This window comes from Mya arenaria, chromosome 5 (genome assembly GCF_026914265.1).
Source record: "Mya arenaria isolate MELC-2E11 chromosome 5, ASM2691426v1".
NCBI classification, from domain to species: domain Eukaryota; kingdom Metazoa; phylum Mollusca; class Bivalvia; order Myida; family Myidae; genus Mya; species Mya arenaria.
Genome location: NC_069126.1, coordinates 66,873,804 through 66,895,186, shown reverse-complemented (window position 1 = coordinate 66,895,186; position 21,383 = coordinate 66,873,804). Strand labels below are relative to the sequence as shown.

At 35.1% G+C, this 21,383-nt stretch overlaps 2 protein-coding genes across 4 annotated transcripts; one reads left to right on the top strand and one right to left on the bottom strand.

Moving 5' to 3' along the window:
* Nucleotides 1–2,113: 2,113 nt before the first annotated feature.
* Nucleotides 2,114–8,206, bottom strand: LOC128234217 (protein amalgam-like). The gene is made up of 7 exons (XM_052948299.1): nucleotides 8,016–8,206; nucleotides 6,511–6,623; nucleotides 5,804–6,065; nucleotides 5,399–5,559; nucleotides 4,612–4,813; nucleotides 3,814–4,062; nucleotides 2,114–3,230 (listed from the first exon to the last, which is right to left on the bottom strand). The coding sequence occupies exons 1-7, from the start codon at nucleotides 8,065–8,067 to the stop codon at nucleotides 3,112–3,114; spliced, it is 1,158 nt and encodes a 385-aa protein (XP_052804259.1). The 5' UTR covers nucleotides 8,068–8,206; the 3' UTR covers nucleotides 2,114–3,111.
* Nucleotides 8,207–8,221: 15 nt separating this feature from the next.
* LOC128234214 (tubulin-specific chaperone cofactor E-like protein) lies at nucleotides 8,222–21,231 on the top strand. 3 transcript variants are annotated; one of them, XM_052948297.1, is made up of 8 exons: nucleotides 8,222–8,258; nucleotides 10,481–10,595; nucleotides 10,911–11,056; nucleotides 12,275–12,459; nucleotides 13,032–13,371; nucleotides 13,874–14,025; nucleotides 15,696–15,780; nucleotides 18,413–21,231. In XM_052948297.1, exons 2-8 carry the CDS (start codon nucleotides 10,481–10,483, stop codon nucleotides 18,662–18,664), a joined length of 1,275 nt encoding a protein of 424 aa, XP_052804257.1. In that variant the 5' UTR covers nucleotides 8,222–8,258; the 3' UTR covers nucleotides 18,665–21,231. The 3 variants fall into 3 exon arrangements, with proteins under 3 accessions (XP_052804257.1, XP_052804256.1, XP_052804258.1); XM_052948296.1 differs by having other exon boundaries at nucleotides 8,232–8,319; XM_052948298.1 differs by lacking the exon at nucleotides 8,222–8,258 and adding an exon at nucleotides 8,571–8,584.
* Nucleotides 21,232–21,383: the final 152 nt, after the last annotated feature.

Below are 21,383 nucleotides of genomic sequence, written 5' to 3'. Positions count from 1 at the left end.
GTTTATCAACACCTAGGTCGTTACAATTACACTTATATTGTCCTTTAAGTTTATCAACACCTAGGTCATTGCAATTACACTTATATTGTCCTTTAAGTTTATCAACACCTAGGTCATTACAATTACACTTATATTGTCCTTTAAGTGTATCAACACCTAGGTCATTACAATTACACTTAAATTGTCCTTTAAGTGTATCAACACCTAGGTCATTACAGTTACACTTATATTGTCCTTTAAGTGTATAAACACCTAGGTCCTTACAGTTACACTTATATTGTCATTTAAGTTTATCAACACCTAGGTCCTTACATTTACACTTATATTGTCTTTTAAGTGTATCAACACCTAGGTCCTTACATTTACACTTATATTGTCCTTTAAGTGTATCAACACCTAGGTCGTTACAATAACACTTATATTGTCCTTTAAGTGTATCAACACCTAGGTCATTACAATTACACTTATATTGTCCTTTAAGTTTATAAACACCTAGGTCGTTACAATTAACACTTTTATTGTCCTCGTTACAATTACACTTATATCGTCCTTTAAGTTTATAAACACCTAGGTCGTTACAATTACACTTATATCGTCATTTAAGTTTATAAACACCTAGGTCGTTACAATTACACTTATATCGTCATTTAAGTTTATAAACACCTAGGTCGTTACAATTACACTTATATCGTCATTTAAGTTTATAAACACCTATGTCGTTACAATTACACTTATATCGTCATTTAAGTTTATAAACACCTAGGTCGTTACAATTACACTTATATCGTCCTTTAAGTTTATAAACACCTAGGTCGTTACAGTTGCACTTATATATCGTCCTTTAAGTTTATAAACACCTAGGTCGTTACAATTACACTTATATCGTCATTTAAGTTTATAAACACCTAGGTCGTTACAATTACACTTATATCGTCCTTTAAGTTTATAAACACCTAGGTCGTTACAGTTGCACTTATATATCGTCCTTTAAGTTTATAAACACCTAGGTCGTTACAATTACACTTATATTGTCATTTAAGTTTATAAACACCTAGGTCGTTACAAGTACACTTATATCGTCCTTTAAGTTTATAAACACCTAGGTCGTTACAGTTACACTTATATTGTCCTTTAAGTGTATAAACACCTAGGTCGTTACAATTACACTTATATCGTCATTTAAGTTTATAAACACCTAGGTCATTACAAATACACTTATATTGTCACTTATATTTCCAAATGCCAAGGTCATTGAAATTATACAGATGTTGTTCTTTAAGTTTATAAACTCAAAGATAATTACAATAACACATCTGCTGCTCTTTAAGTTCATAAAAACTCCTAGGTCATTGCAATTTCACATATGTTGTCACATATTTGATCGTAATCACCAAGATCATTACAGTTACACAAATGCGGCCCATAAATTTAAACACTAAGGTCATTGCAATTACACATTTCCCCCGTATCTTTTTGTAACTCTCACTTGGCCTTCTTTCCACTCATACTACCACCTAAATAGCATACACTTGTTTCACAGAATTCAATTTATTAATAATGTTATTATTAGAATACATTTGCAAAGTTCACGCCCTTGCACCAGTAAGAAGTAACAGTAGCGAGACATAGCAAAAACTTCAAAGCTTTTTTCACTCTATCACCATCATGATTTTGTATTGTGCATATACCACTTTATTATGTCCATGTGTAATTGTCACAGAATATCCTTTCATTATGTTCAGATTTGTATTTCTAGAAATTGTAAACTTTTATTAAAATAAATATTGTTTAAAACAAGGGCATTGCAATTTCAAACGTCTGTGATATCAGTGAAACTTACAAAAACGATTTCAATTGAACAATTTGCGGCGCATAACGTATAAACCTAAGTAAACCTTAATGTTATTGCAGTTAAACATTTCTTGTTCCTAATAGTTGTAAATGAAGATGTGTTGTTCTGTATCCAGGCTGTACATATGAGTATTTGTTTTTCCTTATGATTGTAAATATAAAGAATATTGCAATTCCTTGGTTGCCTTCTAGTTTTACTAGTGCCTTCATTTATTAGATTCCTCCTGGCAATGTAGTGTTTCTAAGAAGTAATAACACTGTCGAGAAAATATGTATTTTAATAAAAATTATATAAACAATTCAAAATTGAAATATGTCATTTACAATGAAAAAGGTAATATGATATCAGAATATACACTGTGTATCATTTATATATTCTATACAATCGCAATAATGATAATCAGAATAAACATACCCAATGAAAATATACAAGTTTGGTCAATACAGTGAACGTCCCTAAATAGTTTGCAGCACAGGGATTTCTGAACCTTTTCTCTAGTTATTTACAGCAGTTTGAATGTAACAAGAAGTAAAAAAAAAAAAACAATATATTTCTACTGAAAAATACATGCTCATCTGTTTTATTTGAAAGTGAAAGTATGATAAAGTATGATAACAACAAAAACTTTTAGCAATGCTGTTTTTCCTAAATAGTTTTCTTATTTTGGGACAACATCTGTTCTATAAATAAGAATCTCGAATCATACCATCTAAGGATGCACTTACGTCTTGGCCATCAAGTTAATATGTTTGCTATGTAAATGCCAACAGCATTATGCCCTTCTGCCAATCAACTTTGAGAACTTCTTTTATGTTAAAAAGCCTATACAGTCACTGTACATCATTCTAAGATTAGGACACATATATATTTATGTATATAATTATATAATGTGACTACATACTCATATCTACAATATAAAAGATATTTACAAATGAAATGCAAAGAACTGTACATTTGTGCAATTCTGATTTTTACAGTGTGTATTTCTTGTTTGTTTAATTTCATAGTACTATGTGTAGTAATGTGTGGATTCACAAACAACATCATCAAAGGCTTAAAACATATTGCAAATCATTTTGGTAATCATTTTGTCTACATATTAAGCCATAGTTGCAAACTGGTCATAAATAGAAGAAAAAAATAAACATTGTCTGATTTCAGTTTAAAACATAAGTATATGTCATTCAAATTCTGGTAACATATTGTGTACAAATCAAAATATTCATTCACAAATGATAAGTGTCTGGATTAAGTAAGCATTACAGCAACAGCTTCGCCAGTGTCACCACAGAGATTGTTGCCAACAACGACACAGATATTGCAGAGGCCCCTAAACCCTCGTACGTCGGACAATTAGCTCCCTGACACTCCATGGTTTCTGAAAACAAAGAATTAAAACTGTAGATGTAAGGGTTTGTTCAGAATGGGTAACTGTCTACTTATATTTAGGTACAATGTATATTTTACTTAATACTAGTAGATGAGGACAAGCTCATGATATTTCTACAATGACCAGTTATACAAAGGTTATTATTCATATTAATTTATCATAGCTCACAGATTGTGAATCGGCCGTAAGCTGTGTTACAATAATAATCACACTCCTGCTTATGTGTAGAAACTATGGGGCTGTTTCATCAAGGATCCTAGAAGTTACTTTGAATGAAGATTTGAGGCAGTGCAGTGTTGAAAAGCTCTCCTACTTAAGAAATCGCTGCTAGGATTCTGGATGAAATCCCCCACCCCCAAGCCCAGTACTGGTGTCCACTTTGAAAGGCAATGAGATCATCATCTACACTTTCTCTGCTCTTACACTATTAAAAGCTATTAAAAAATCCTTCACTTTGAAAAGGAATGGCTTATTTGCAGCTATTTATACCCAAACATGTTTGACAATTCAAACAAAACAAATCTTTTTCTTAGGGCTTAACAAACCTATCAACATAAACTTAGTGTCTTACCAAATAGTGTTATCATGGTAGTGGCATTCCTGCCTATTCTGTTTTGAGCGATACAAAAGTATTTTGTATAATCATTGGCCTCCACGTTTTTAATTCTCAACGTATACCAAGACTCTTGGAATCGGAGTGTTGTTGTTGCGATCTGTTTACTAATGTCATATTTTTCATTGTCATTAAGCTGTTCAAGTTGAGTGGCGCCATTGGATTTTGTCGGTTCTCGATGCCACACAACTTCTGCTTCAGGATAGCCTGTGATAAGAAAAGGGTTGTGCAAATATTCATATGATGCTTAAATCAGATAATGACCGCCCTTGATACATGTAATTACCCACTTTGTTTAACAAAAGAATGTACCGAGTAATAGTCAACATGTAACTGTATGTCATGGGTTAATATGTCACTAGTAGCTTTTCATTGAAACTCTTTATGAATTTTTATATCAGGGTGAAGGTCAATTGCCAAATCAATTTGTGTTACAACATATATATACATATATATTTATATATAAAGATAAACATGTGTTGTACTGCACGTTTTAAACAGTAAAAGATACACTAAAAACTGTATGTTTAATGACACTGAGACTATATTGCATATTCATAATCGCTTAACTTGAGTGAAAAGAAAACATTATATGAAAGATGTATCTAACCCTTGAGAAACAAATGCACAAGGACGTGGATTTCATTTGTCATTTAATTCTCTTTTTCTTATATAATCAAGTACTGTCTTGTCAATTGCAAAACAATATCCATCTTATCAAATTAAGTCAAATTCTTGTAATATGTTGACTCTTACCAGAAACTCGGCACTCCAATTTAGCGTCAAACTGTCTGTTCTGTGCCTGGCCTACTGTGTCTTGAACAGCTTTAGTTTCCGGCTTGAAGAAAACTTGCAGGGCCACAAGGTACACATCTGGGGGACGAACCTGGTTGTCTGCTACACATTTGTATAGGCCTCGGTTATCCTTTGTGATGTTATTAAGGGGTAGAATAGTGCTCTGGAAAATGAATTTTATGTTCGCAGGGTTTTTTTCTGACTGTTTATGTAAAGAAAAAAAAGAAAAAAATTTGGACTTGCAAACTGTTTTTTGTATAGAAGGGTCGATGTTTTCTTAAAAAAATCAACTTTATCACATTCTTATAACATTTATGTCTATTTTGTAAGGCATTCTTGTTCATTTCTAGGCAAAATTGGGCTTTCAAATTTCAGTCAAAATGACACACTCTTAGAATTATTATTAAATTATCCTCACACCCATATTGGAATTAAAACAAACATTGGTTAAACTTAAAGGTGACATTTTGCTGTATTTGGCTCATTTGCACTTGTTTGGAAAAATGTGATTATAATGGCAATTACTTGTATTTGTATTACAAAATTGTGCTGATAATGTCAAAACACAGTATACTACTATAAGATGCCAAGTGTTTTTTTCAAGGGAATGAGAACCAAACTTGAAGATTTCTGCCCTAATTCCTAAATCAACAAAGGAAAATACAGAACTTACTTTTTTCCTAATTTTAAAGAAATTTACCATAGGGAAAAGGTAATAAGTGCTATAAAAACATTTAAACCAGCTTACATTCCACAGTGCGCCCATGCCACCAGGGAGCATACCACCGTCAGATCGGACCCAGGTGATGTTGGGTTTTGGCACGCCTGTCGCCTCACATTGCAAGAAGCCTGACTGACCCTCATCCAGCTGCTTAACGGCAACATTCTTACTGGTGATAGTGGGAGGAACTGAAATAAAAATGCTGGTCCTCATTTGTTTTATCTTATCTGTACATATTTGTTTCATTGTTTAACCATAATTCACAGTTAACTTTGACAAATTGGGAAAACTGACTTTCAGTTAAATGTGCAGGTGAAGGCTTTATTTAAAAGTCAACAGCGTGTCTCATTAAAACTAGTTACCGGGTATATGTAATATTTACTTCAGTTTTGGCACACAAACATTAAAACTGAATTAAATGCTGTCCCATACCTTGCACAACGAGGTAGCCAATCTTGCTGGGCCAGGATGCCGAGCTGTCTCCGCGGATCTGGATGTAGCACTTGTAATAACCATAGTCCACAAACTCTAGACAGTTAATCTTCAACATGTACGTCTCTCTCTGGTTGAATTTGTTCACAATAACCTCATACTTCTTCTTTCCCTCCTTACATTCAGGATTTGTTATAAAGATGTCTTTATCGTTGCTGATAATATCACCTCCAGCATAGGAATCCATGAATGTCCAATGTACCTGGAAAACATTGCAATTATTCTCATCAAGTTTTGAATTTTTAAATTTACTATTGACAAGAAATAGATATTGAATATTAAATATGAATTTTACTTTATGGTCTGATAAATCTGGTACCATTTCTCTAGTGTCCAAGTTTGAGACTTAGACAAGACTCAAAACTTCAAATTGTATGTCATTGAAATTTTGCTTTTATTTTAAGTTAGTAATACTAATAAAATGTTGCATTATTTTTATAAAAGCACATACATCAATTTTTACACATTTTGTTAGAAATAGATACTAGAATTTCAAAACCTGAGTCTCAGGCTCACATAACACAATAGAGAATCTTTATTTAAAGTTGTGTATATGATTATAAGGAACATTGAAATATAGGCATATAGTTTTAAAAAGGTTGCATATTGGATAAATTATTTCCAGAAACAATGAATTAGCATATTACAGTGTGTCCTGACTGTTTGTTGACAACTGTACAGTTCAGCTTGGCTTCACCTCCCTGGCTTGTGATCTCTGGGATAATTTCGTCCACAATCTCAGGATCCAGTTGCCCATTCACTAAAAGATGGAAATACTGATAAAACATGGGACTCATTTATGCCCTAGAACTGGATACAAGTCATTGCTCACAAATTTACAAATCGTGGCATATGTATACATGCGCCACAAACATGTTCATCATAACCCGAGATACAACTGTAAAATTATTTTGAATAAGCACCGTTTGATTCAGTGAGTTTATCAAAATTATCTCAATGGTACACGGCTTGCTTTTTTTTAATACAGGCATCTTTCATGTGCAATTATTGAATGAAAATCACTGTTTATCACATGGTCAGCCTGATAACATTAAAATAAATGTGTGGTGCTAAGTCCAAATGTGACAAACATGACCTACTAAGGATTAAAAGGGGTCATTTTAAATGTTATGTATTAAATTTAGCTCAATTTCAAGGCTTGTGCGCAACCAACTAGGAGTTATCAATTCATAAAATTACCTCTCATGATGACCAGGATTTTTGATAAATACACGATAATGGGAAAAGCTATCAATAATATGCACTACATTGTTGTAATTTTATGCAAAGTCGTTTTATTGTATGATTGCATGTATGCCTTTGTTGTAGCTACAATAATGAGTGATCAGGGATACTTTTTTTTATTATGTTGACATTTCTTATGTATCCCTGTAACACTACAACTCTCTACCATTTAACAACGGGCGAAATGATATACTGTAATAATATGCATTGATGTTGAATAATAATGACAAAGTTGTTCAATTTTTATCCGACAGTGATCAATCTGAACTGGATTTAATTTGTCATTAGAGTTGTTATTTTCACATTAATATATTATGGGTCACGAATACCATTATACATGTACACAACAAGTCAGATTTGTCCCAGATTTACCGATATCGGGATACTCGATAAACAATTGACACTTGTAAGTGTTTTATGATAACTTAACGTTTTATGATAACTTAACATGTTTTTTGGGCATACTGACATAACTTAATACGTGTTTAATAGTAGGCAATAATGTATTTTCGTAGAAATTTGAATTTATAACGGAGATAATTTCAAAATTGTGGCGGCAAGGATTCTCTGCCCAAGGACCGCTTGCTACTTTTTGCTGGGATGGTGGATGTCACGAGTCTGCCATATTAAACAAATCGTCAAAAGACTCGTTGACAGCCATTTAGGTGGACTAGCATTTGTTGCATAAAAGAATTACAGGAAAAAAGATTCATTTTTTAAACAAGAGTCGTTCACACAGCCTGGTTGAAAGCAATTACCTGCAGGAAAACGAGATTGAAAAAAATGAGTACTTTAAGAACGATTCATCTTATGGTCCTCGAACGTTACATCATAAAATAAAATTATCGAAAACAAAATGCGTCCGCCATTTTGTATTTGTTTACAAAAGCATGACAAAAATACTCACCTGTATTAAAGGTGAAAAGCAGCCCAAGGGCCGCTATTATTCCCCAGTTCATTTTTTAACAAAACGAACTTCTTCCGAATTCGAAATGTTATCCGATCCTGCAAGTTTTATGGTTAATTGTATGTGCAAAAGGTAAGGAAGACTGTGTTTTCAAAACATTTCCGGATGTGTCACCGTTTTTACCTGTATCACGTGACTACAGGTGAAAACAACGCTATTTTCATGACGCTATGATATTTCGAGGTGAGTCAAGATCCAAAATAAAGTTGATTAATTCAAAGTGTTGACAGACTTCTTTCGCAAGGTAATACATTTTTCGTTTTCTAAAGTATGAATAAATATCAGGAAACTTAGATTTTAGAGATGTGTCTATTTGCAACAGTATTAAATATTCAAGAGTACTAGTTTCTGGATAATGTGAGGTTCGGATATGGTCAGATTCTACTAATAAAAATATTGATATTTTTTGCAAGACTCTTACTCATACTCAGAGAGAATATAAGGAAACAAAATCAACTTGTCAATGTAACTTATAACAAATGATGTGCAGGCAATCGTATTACTCTAAGGTGTTTCATTAGAAAGTAATAACAATGATAAGCATAACATCCATAAGATATGCATGTTTACAGTATAGTTACAAACGTTATTGATTGTAAAATGTACATGAAAATATGGTTTGACAAATTGGAATAAAAACTGAAATTTTATGCAAGAATAAGAATCTATCACATGTTTCTGATCACAGAGGCAGGGCGCATTGTTTTTGCAGCACCCCTATCACCATGTCCCCCCCATCCCCCCCAAAAAAGATAAATAAAAATAAATAAATATTCCTAGGCTTTTTTATAATGATGGGGGAACTGTTACTAGTAATAACTATCAAGAATTATATTTATTATACTATTATTATATCCCTAGACTTACCAAGATTAAAGAATAGTATAACAAAAAAAGTGTTTCCGATACAGAGGGATAAAGCACGCTGCATAGTGTACAACTCGGCAACCTCTGTTACTGGCTAGCGCATAGCCCCATCCCAGAATCATGAAAGATATATTTATATTATCCCATGACATATGATTCCTTGTTTCAAGTTTAGTACAACTATTATGATTTTTTGGTATAACACTTCTGTAATATAACTTGAATCAACATCATTTTGTCCCGTGGGACCCTAGGTAAGGCCGATTCCTCGCTGTTTTTTGGCGCGAAGACATAACCACCGCATTCACCCTGGAAAAAAACATGGCCCATTTCCCCGGCTATCCCTGGTATACCCCCAGACCTGGAGGGGGGCCGTGGTTTCAATTACCTGGTGCATAACTTTAACAGTAACTGGCAAACTTTTACCAAAACATTAATAAAACATCAATAAAATCTTTAGTTAAATGTGTCATGACCGGGTTCCTTCTGGGTTTTGATAAGTTGTCGCCACTTTTTCACAGGGGGTCTAGGGGGCAATGCCCTGGTAGGGGTAAAGAGGGGGCAAAGCTCTTGAGGTTTAGGCATTTTAAGAGGCTTAGAATGCATTTTAACATACCTTAACATGTTGATATAAGACAGACAATTTGGACCTACATGTAAAAAGTAAAGGACATGATATTTATCACCAACAAACTCTTTATTAGCAACCACAGCTAAATTGTTAACATTGTAATGTGCGAGGCCAACAAGGCCAACAGATCCCTTCAGAGAAAAGCATGCTCAACATATACTCTCCATCCACACGGAGACCTTGATATGCCAATTTGCATATAACCAACCAAGTACACCAACATACTATGTACGCACTTCAGCCTACAGCGGAACGTTACATTACTTTCCCCTCCAAGAAGACTCATCCCGAGTCTTGGCCTGGAAAACTGGTGGTTAAGGGAGCTCCGAGCCGGCAGTTGTCTTCATCCCAGCGCTGCCACAATTTGTAACTTGAGGGCCAACAAGGCCAACAGATCCCTTCAGAGAAAAGCATGCTCAACCCTGAAGGGTTCAACTGGTCTTTTATATACATAATATTCTCCATCCACACGAATACCTGGATATGACAATTTGCATATAATCAACCAAGTACACCTACATACTTTGTAAGCACTTCTGCATGCAGCGGAACGTTACAACATTATTTTTAAATCATAGGACTTTGGATGTTATTTTATGAACCAGTAGCGGTAACAGGACTGTGTTATGTCTAAGTGGGGAATAATCGACAGAGTGCATAAAAGTTGTGTAAAAGCTTTTCTGTCGGCCATAGCTAACGGCTCATTAAAATTATTTTCACTATAGTGACATATTAGAAATTAGTATAACAATGTGCATATTATGTGTTATTAGCTATTTTTTCTACTCTTCCTTTAATGTTTGTCTAGTTCTGACTTGCCCTTCTATTGCCATTGCTGTTGGTAACCTAATGCTGTACTCAGACTAACTCTTTGTTTTATGGTTTGATATTCTCTTGTTTCCTTCAGATGAGGAGTTTGACAGAAGTTATCAAGGATAAATATGAGGACCCAGGTCTCCAAGAGGATTTTACAGTTGGGGGCATCAAGGTCTACACTCCCAAAACAGGCCCTGCTATATCAGGTATTGCTTTATCAACAGCAAATTGAAACAATGAATAAGTTGTGAATCAAGGAGCAATTACCGCTTATTCTTCTTAAATATCTAAAAACAGCAAATAACTTACTGGTTCGTGCATGTTTTCTGTCAATTTATTTTTAAGTATGATGGTACTAATGATGAAACAAGCCTCTGTATTCATTTTAAAAATAAAAAAAATAATTAATTTACTTTTTCATGCTCATTAATTTACTATATATTCAAATGCTGTTGTCTTTTCAAGTAAATGATATCATATATGATATTATTTAATGTTAACCATTTTCACTTTCTCCACAGGGTCTGGTGATCTGCAGCTTCCACCAAGAATCGTCATGGATGATAAGAACATTTCTGTTGTCGGGGACATGAAGGCCTGTGCAGAGATGTGCAGGAATGTCCGTGAGCTGGACCTCACAAAGAACCTTGTTACAGACTGGTGTGAGGTATTAAATGAAAGTAGAAGTAAATTTTGTGTATGATGTGATAAAAAATTCCTTTGTGAACACACTGTTCACTGTCTAAAATATGACAGTGACATTAAATCAAGAAATACAGACATGCAAGTTTATACTTGACCAACCTATATTTCGGCTCCGATTTTGACATTTTTCCGCTGCATCCTATCTTATATATTAAGGCTTTTTACCCATTTTTCACCAAATTCAGCGTCCTATCTATGCTAGTGTCCTGTACATAGTATAATACGGTAATAACAAAGATATAAATCATCATGAAAACTGACAATATCTCCCAGTGCTTACTTTAAACTTCCCAAAATCTCATTCCCATATCTCTTTCATAAAATTATTATTTTTTTAAAAATGTATAATTTTTACAGCTAAGAATATGGTATGTGTACATAAAGCTATTTGGTTTATACTAATTCATTTTTAAAGCTTGATTGTGAAAACAGCTAAAAGCTGATATGAATCAGATTCAATCACCCTTTAGTTTCCTGGGCAGAAACTAGTACTGTGTCCTTTTTGAAATGCCAAGACAAAATTAACTTGGTGGGGATTGAACCCACGACTGAGGGGGTCTGAGGCTGGCAAAGTTTACTATAGTATACATCACTACTCTCTCCCTTACCACACTCTCACCAAAACCTTTTTATCAGTGTTAAATACTCACTTGATGTTAACTAAATACCTCAATTTGTTTAATAAAAATCATTATGTACACGAAACATAACTCCAAAAGAAGCTTAATTTAAATCTTAATTGATGGTTTAGTCATACAGGATTTTAATTTCATTTTTCATTAAATCTATGTATTGCAGATTTGTCTACATTAGGCCAATTATTTAATATAAATGTTATGACTTCAACAACAGTTAACCGTGTTTTTATCCATACCATAGTAAAGGAGGAGAAGAAAAGTTGAAACTATTTGTATTGTTGTATTATAACTGTACAGTTGTAGTGCTAACTACTTTGCATGTAGAACTACATAATGTACGTTTAATTGAAACTACAAAAAATACAGGGACAAGCCCAGTACCCAAATAACCTTACTATATATTATACTTGTACAGAAAATAATGATATTCCTTGCTTAAGTAAACCTTCTCAAATTTGAAGTTTACAAAATAAATCAGTGTACATGAATTTTAGTCTTAGATCAACAATTCTCATTATTCAAATTTTGTGTTGTGTATGTAGGTGTTTAAGATACTGGACGTGATCCCATCTCTCCAGTTCCTGAACTTGACCTCTAACAGCCTGACCCACACCAGCCTGCCGTCTAACTGCCGGGAGAAGACATACCCCCACATACAGACACTGGCACTCAACAAGACTGGCATCACATGGATGGAGGTGGCTGCAGTGTTACCATGCTTTCCTAGGTGTGTTACCATCTTAAGGCCCTGATAATTAGGTTAATTCATTTAATATGTTTATGGCCCTAGTTGATCAAACATTCAACAGTCTTGTCAAGCTAATAGCAAAACAATCAAGATTGCCAAATGTGAAGTAAAAAGCTTTTTTAGCTAATTTAGTGTACTGATGCTTGGCCATGCTGTAGTGATCTCTTGTGCCTGTATTTCAATTTGATTTGGCCCCAATTTCTCGAAACTCGAAAGTCTTTTATAACAGGATTAAGCTAAGCTCACTATTTTTGTTTTTCAATAATTTGGGTAATATTTACTTCGTTAAGAGTTCTTATACTTAAGATAGGAACAATCTTAATGATAATCACAATAACACATTTTTCGTTTATCAAAATTCAATATAAGTATGTATTTTGGCTAATTGAAATAAGCTACTTAAGCCTGTTAAGTTTAAGAAGTTTCGAGATATTGGGGCCATTTCTTAGCCTCAGTGTTAAAGATTTTGTAATTCAAAACTGTTTCTTTAAGTATACTTCTATTTATATAAGTCTATCTGGGAATTTGTCCTACAATTATTACATCTCCAGTCTTTCAGAACTTCATCTGAGTATGAACCAGTTCACGCATGTTGATCTGCCTCGCAATTTCACACACCCCTCGGTGTCTAAGCTATTCATGAATAACACAAACCTCCGAGATTGGCACGATATCTCCAAGCTCGGAATTGCCTTTCCAAACCTAGTCTCAATGACCATAATAGACTCTGATGTGGACCATTTGCCTGATGAGGAAGTGTACAAAGAATTTTCCAAACTGAGCGTGCTGAATATCAGTAAAGCAAACTTGACATCATGGGATGAGATTGATAACTTTCGGAGATTTCCTCAGTTATCAAGCTTGCGAATCACCGGGGTTCCCTTTCTTGAGGTATATGCCTACTTGTTACTAGGCGTACAATAATTTTGTCATACATGTAATTCCTTAATTGAAACAATTGTCAAATTTAGCTTTGCCGTGATAAATTATGAATGAATTATATTTATTCCACGTGGTTACCAAAAATGTCATTTTGTTGAGATCATTGTATAGTATATTATGGTTTAAGTCTTACATGATGATTTTTCTTATTAACTTAAATGGTACTTTACGGTAATTGCTTTTTATCTTTATGATATTGTTCTTTTTAATTTACAGGAGTCTTGTTTATTAACTTGTTGTTGATAATAATTTTCATGCTGCAGTAATGATTTTATATGAAGCCAGCCTTGAAGTACCGGGTATGATAAGAAATAAAAAGTTCTTGTTTATTTTACCAGATTTAAACATTTAAAATAAAAATGAAACCTGTTTTGAAAGTCTTAATGATGTTTCATAATAATAATATGTTGATATTAATAAACTGTGTTAGCTTTTTTCCTAACAATTCCAGGACCAAGAACCAAAAGCCCGTAGACAGCAGTTGATAGCTCGCTTACCAAACATAGACATGCTGAATGGGAGTAAGGTGACAGCAATGGAAAAAGAGGATGCAGAACGAGCCTTCATACGCATCTTTATGGACTCCGAGAATCAGCCAGCCAGGTGGGTGGGAGAGAGTCATTGAAAAAAGGCTCACCACCTTTAAAATCCTGTAATTGAAATGAAAGGGGTGGTTTCAAACTTAAAAGAGAGGGCCACTGTCACTGGAGAAGAGTGAGGGGGTATAAAAAAAAACTAGACGGATTAGACGGAAAGGTCCTAAAGATCTTGTGCTGCATTTAGCTGCAAAAGTATTGCACATACAAACATGAAACTTCACAGTGAATTTAAGTCAGATTAGACAATGGCACAACTGCGATATCTGTGACATATTACTTTGTATAACAAGAGTTTCTTAATTGGTCCGAAAATCTTCATACTTTTTTAGGAATGTTGGTCAGCATAGGAAATTTTGCATGTGCAATTTTGCATGTACAATTTATGTGACATATCGTCTAACAAGAGTTATGGCCCTTGAATTGGTTTTAAAAATGGAACTAAAGTTATACTGATATACTGTAACAATATTATTATTCTCATAGTTAAATGGATTTTCTTGATGACCTTTATGATAGATAATTCATTGTTATTGATAATTCAGGACATGGTATAAAATAACCAACTTAAGTCAATCTTTTAGTCATACGTTATTGACTCCATTCCCTGTATAGGTCCGTTATTTATATCCAGCAAAAGTTTCTTTAACAATAAATATTATTGTTTTGAATCATCAGACCAATGATATAAATTTACCTGTATTTCCATCCAGGTACAGAAAGTTAGAGGAAGTTTACGGCAAGCTAGCAATATTTACAACATGTTTTTTCAATGTAGGTACAGCAAGTTGGAAGCAGTTGACCTCTCTTTCAGTGCTGGATGAGGGTTGGTGGGGGATCAGGGACTAGGTATATTGACTATGCATACTTTCTATATCCAGGTATCGAGAGTTGGAGGCAGTTTAGGGCAAGCTGGATTCCCTGGTGAATGTTGACCTCTCTTTCAGTGCTGGATGAGGGTTGGTGGGGACCAGGGACTAGGTATATTGACTATGCATACTTTCTATATCCAGGTATGGAGAGTTGGAGGCAGTTTAGGACAAGCTGGATTCCCTGGTGAATGTTGACCTCTCTTACAGTGCTAAATAAGGGTTGGTGGGGGATCAGGGACTATGTTTATTGACTATGCTTACTTTCTATATCAAGGTATGAAGAGTTGGAGGCAGTTTAGGACAAGCTGGATTCCCTGGTGAATGTTGACCTCTCTTACAGTGCTAAATAAGGGTTGGTGGGGAATCAGGGACTATGTTTATTGACTATGCTTACTTTCTATATCAAGGTATGAAGAGTTGGAGGCAGTTTAGGACAAGCTGGATTCCCTGGTGAATGTTGACCTCTCTTTCAGTGCTGGATAAGGGTTGGTGGGGGATCAGGGACTATGTTTATTGACTATGCTTACTTTCTATATCAAGGTATGAAGAGTTGGAGGCAGTTTAGGACAAGCTGGATTCCCTGGTGAATGTTGACCTCTCTTACAGTGCTAAATAAGGGTTGGTGGGGAATCAGGGACTATGTTTATTGACTATGCTTACTTTCTATATCAGGGTATGAAGAGTTGGAGGCAGTTTAGGACAAGCTGGATTCCCTGGTGAATGTTGACCTCTCTTTCAGTGCTGGATGAGGGTTGGTGGGGATCAGGGACTAGGTATATTAACTATGCATACTTTCTATATCCAGGTATCGAGAGTTGGAGGCAGTTTATGGCAAGCTGGACCCCTTGGTAGATGTTGACCTATCTGTCAGTGACAGTGTTAGGCTACTGGTGGGTATAATTTAAAGGCTTTTGAAAGCGTGCAATTTAGCTGTGTGTTTTTTTCATGTAGGGGCTCTTTAAAGGTTTCAAAAAGAGTGTTCCAATAGGAATGAGGTTCCATATAAGCCACCAGCTTCCTTCTGCTTATTTAAGTATATTGTTAAATGTCCTGTTTGTTTAAAATAAATATTTGATTAAACCAAAAATGTGTAAATTTATAACCATCACGGTCATATTGAACTTTTATAAGACTGCTTAGAGGAAAATCAATTGACTGAGGTGCAACTCTGCGAAAGTGATTGTAGAATGTCACACAAAATTGTATGCCTTCAGTCATCATTCAATTTGCACAGAAATGGTGCATGTGTCCAAGCTACTCAAAGCAGGTTTTTATTTGAGTTGAATCAATTTATCAATTTAAAGAAAACATCTTCATTGTGGAAGAAAACTAAAATCAAAACAGTATCAACTTGTTCATATTTGCAATCTTAGATCAGTCATATTTTTTTTATAATTTTTAAGTTTCACTAGTAGATATGAAATAAAAAGGAAATTGTGTATTGGCCAATTCAGTATGATAAAAAATTATAAAAAAATCTGGGATGTTGCAATCTGTATTCTAAAATTAACATAAACAAGAATATAAAAAGAATTTAATATGTTGACATAGAGTATAGGTTGTCGTGTCCGGGCTATAACTTTCTCTTGTAAGGACAGATTTTAAAATAACTTGCTACATGTGTTCCACATACCAAGACGACGTGTCGCGTGCAAGACCCATGTCCCTACCTCAAAGGTCAAGGTCACACTTAGTGTTTATTCACAATGGAGCGCTGCATATAAGGACATAAGAGTATAGGTTGTCGTGTCCGGGCTGTAACTTTCCCTTGTAAGGACAGATTTTAAAATAACTTGCCAAATGTGTTCCACATACCAAGACGATGTGTCGCGTGCAAAACCCGTGTCCCTACCTCAAAGGTCAAGGTCACACTTAGTGTTTATTCACAATGGAGTGCTGCATATAAGGACATAGAGTATAGGTTGTCGTGTCCGGGCTGTTTCTTTCTCTTATATGGACAGATTTTAAAATAACTTGCCACATGTGTTCCACATACCAAGACGTTGTGTCGCGTGCAAGACCCGTGTCCCTACCTCAAAGGTCAAGGTCACACTTAGTGTTTATTTACAATGGAGTGCTGCATATAAGGACATAGAGTATAGGTTGTCGTGTCCGGGCTGTAACTTTCCCTTGCATCTACAGATTTTAAAATAACTTGCCACATGTGTTCCATATACCAAGATGACGTGTCGCATGCAAGACCCGTGTCCCTACCTCAAAGGTCAAGGTCACACTTAGTGTTTATTCACAATGGAGTGCTGCATATAAGGACATAGAGTATAGGTTGTCGTGTCCGGGCTGTAACTTTCTCTTGTATGGACAGATTTTAAAATAACTTGCCACATGTGTTCCACATACCAAGACGACGTGTCGCGTGCAAGACCCGTGTCCCTACCTCGAAGGTCAAGGTCACACATAGTGTTTATTCACAATGGAGTGCTGCATATAAGGACATAGAGTATAGGTTGTCGTGTCCGTGCTGTAACTTTCCCTTGTATGGACAGATTTTAAAATAACTTGCAACATGTGTTCCACATACCAAGACGACGTGTTGCGTGCAAGACCCGTGTCCCTACCTCAAAGGTCAAGGTCATACTTAGTGTTTATTCACAATGGAGTGCTGCATACAAGGACATAGGGTATAGGTTGTCGTGTCCGGGCTGTAACTTTCCCTTGTAAGGACAGATTTTAAAATAACTTGCTACATGTGTTCCACATATGAAGACGACGTGTTCTGTGCAAGACCCATGTCTCTACCTCTAAGGTGAAAGATACACTAAGTGTTTATTCACAAGGGAATTCTGAATATAAGGACATAACAGTGTAGGTTGTCAAGTATGGGTGGTATTTTTTATGTTCAGAGGAAATTTAAAATAACTTGCCATATATGTATTTGACACATAAAGGCAAGATCAACTTTTCATGTACTGACCTTGTTCGTAGGTCAATGTCACATTCGGGGGCATTCGTCACATACTGTGACAGCTCTTGTTTTATCTTAAATTTTGAATATGGTGTAAATGACTGGTATCAGAAAGAAAATTGCAGCTTGAAAATGAACATTTCACAAAAATCTGAAAACAGAATTAATTTTAACCAGACAGTTATAGACTTGAAGAAACGTTTGCAGAATTTCACAGGAGGTTACCAAGTGATCAATTCGAAGTTTACCTAGTGGAAATAGCGGATGGATTTTATGTGTCAAAAATATACCTTGGCAGTCTGAGTAGGAATCTAGTTGACTTTAAGTTTCAAACCGGGCAAGAAATACATTGCTTATGATGAGGTGACGATCATGAACTGGTTGCATGTCCACCGCGAACCACTTACCGACTAAAGTTTTTAAGCATTTTCAGGGAATTTATTCACTAAAGGCTGTCATTGGTGGCTGCAAATTCTTGCTATCGGAGGTCGTGAGTTAGTCATAAAAAACTGAGCGACTTGGGGATTTAGGAACTGTTCCCAAAATTTCAAACTTTTCTTGTAGCTGGCCAATTTACAAGAAAAAAGTATCTCTTTCAGGTCAAATTTGAAGATAAAGCCGAGTACATGGATATTAAGCTGTACCAGACGGTGTTGCAATTTAAGAAACTCCTGCAGAATTTCACAGGGTTGCCATGCAATGAAACTCATGTGGACTACATTGAAATGTTGGATGGGCAGCAGATTCATGGTGCGACTGATATGCGGTTGTCTCATAAAACTCTTGTGACATACAACTTCAATCCTGGCGATGAAATTCATATTTTTCGTAAAAATGATCCTGTGAGCTAATTGATATATATTGAGTTTGTGATGGCCATTCAAAATTAATGGTAATGCCATAAATGTATTCCAGTATTATTGTTTTATATCCATGCTCCTGTTAAGTTTTGTGAAAATATGTTGTATTCATGATTTTAACTTGTTTGCAAGATGTGATGAAAGTTTTTTGTTCTTTTTTTGTTCGTTAAATTTGATCTCACCAGAATATGATATCCAGTCAGAATTGATGATTACTGTCATAGATTTATGTATTCCAGTATTATTGTTTTAAATTCATGAGTTTTGTGAAACTCTGTTGTACTCGTGATTTTAACTTGTTTGCGAGATGTGATGAAAGTTGATTTTTATTGTTTTTATCTCACTGAAGGTGATATCCAGTCAAATTTAATGATTACTACCGTAAATGTATTCTGGTATTGATGTGTTCTAGGCTATAGCCATGCCTCTGTTAAGTTTTATGTAAATCTGTTGTACTTGTGATTTTAACATGTTTGCTAGATGTGCTGAAAGTTGATTGTATATTTTTCCTGTTTTTATTTCACATATTAAGGTGAGTTTTATGATCACCCTTTATCTGTGGTTCATCATGATCTTAAGTTTGTTATCTTTCCAGCATCAACATATCTAAACCAATCCTATTCAAACTTAGACACAATGTATATGCTCACAAGATACCCTCTGAATTTGATTCAAGGCCAAATCTGACCTGTACATGTGTCTTTGATTTATGGGTGCCCTGTAGCACCTCAATTTCTTAACTCAACTCAACTTTATTCAGTACATAAAGGCCTCCGGCCAAAAATACATACTATAATATATACATCATTAATTACAATACAGTGGTGTCATTGCTTAATACAAATTGTTTACAAACTTCAATCTGCTATTTTTAACAAGTAAAAAATAAATATTGCCACTTGTCGAATAACAAAACTATTATCTGACTTTAGGAGTCTGTAAAAGGCATGTAGGTCAGATCGACCCGTGTATCAGCTAAATAAAAACTGATTTCTTACAGTCGAGAACCTTGGGCGTATGAAAAACACATGAAATTCATCTTCTAATAAAAGCCTGTTCTCGTTGATTAAGCAGGACGCACATATTCTGTCGTATCTGTCTATGTTAAGATGTCGGCCAACTTCGATATTTAACCGGTGACTTGAACACCTAAATCGCGCGAGCGCACGGACAAATTTAAGTGACAAGTTTATGGAAAGATAGTTTTCCGGATTTAGTAAGGATTTAACATGTTTATAGAGATCGCATCTTGAAGATGTATTAACGGTATCGTGCCATCCCTGAGTCGTACAGTCGATTAAGCGAAGTTTAAATTGCGCGTTGAAAGTATTAATGTCGCCTACGTCTTGCCATAGCCAGACGTAGCCAAATCCATACTGAAATAATATTTCTCTAACTTTTGTTACCCAATTTATTCTTCCAATATCGTCTTGACGTTTTAACATAACGTTACTTATCCTAATTCTATTAAAAATGAAAATGTATGACCATTAAAAGGCCAAGTTTGATAATGGGCAAAATCTGACTAGTGGGTAGAGTTGTTGCCCTTGGTTATAAAAAAACATATTTATCATTGTTTTCACTCATTACCTTCATTTCTTTGCCAATCTTAGTCATGTTTAACAAAAAAGGTGAAGACCGTAAGAACTCAGTCAAGTCTTATTATGTGCCAAAGCTGACCAGTAGGTCAACAGTGTTTTATATAAAATAAAATAGTGCAATATTTAACATTATTACCACTCTAACACCAATCCTAGTCATGTTTAGGAAGATTATGTATAACCATAAAGCCTCGGTTTGATTCATAGGAAAAGCCATATTTAACGTTATTCACCAAATATTTAGACAGAATGTGTAAACCATTAAGATCTTAGTGGGCCAAATTGGACAATTTTATAAACTAGTGGTGAATATATTGCTGATTGATTATACCAGCAATTTAATTTTGTGTATTAAGGCAGAATGTATCGTTCCATAAATAGTTGTATAAATGTATGCCCTATATAAATCGCTTAAATAAACTGATGATCGATTATTTTATTAACTTCCTCATTATTCGTTCGTTTCTGATAATTACCAAAAAAGTGAAAGGGTTACTTTTGACAAGGCCTTTGATGTACCCAAGAATGCAATCATCATCATCCTCTTCAGTGATTTCGTAACTCCACAATGGTTATATACTCCCAATTTGCTACAACCGTATATACATACCTAGCAGACAGGACTGACTGTTTTCATAATCAAGGTTCCACCGTTTACAATATTTATAAAAAGGATAAGAACAACTTCTGACTAGTATTTTTTATGTTGGCTGGCCAGAGCTGATTGGAAAGCATCCCGGCTGGTTTAGTCAACAACGTCTTGTGGCAACATAGTTCCAAAGCACGATGGTTGCAGGAAAGAAAGTTTGAAGATGGAAGTGCAAGCTCGGATTTGGCTGATGTCTGCATTGTGGCACCTGGGAGACCAAGCATTGATGATGAGAGGATCTGGTGTTATATCCACAAGGTTGTGAATTATCTTGAAAAGCATGGTTGTTGTGGTGTTGTTGCGACGGTGTTGGATGGTGTCCTGTCTGAGGTCGGTAAGCATATCGGTGACTCTGCTTGTTCGGGCTTAGTCAAGTTTCACAAATCTTGCAGCATGATGTTACAGCATCTCTAGTTGGTTGATGTGACCCTCCGAGTAAGAGGACCAGACATATGAAACG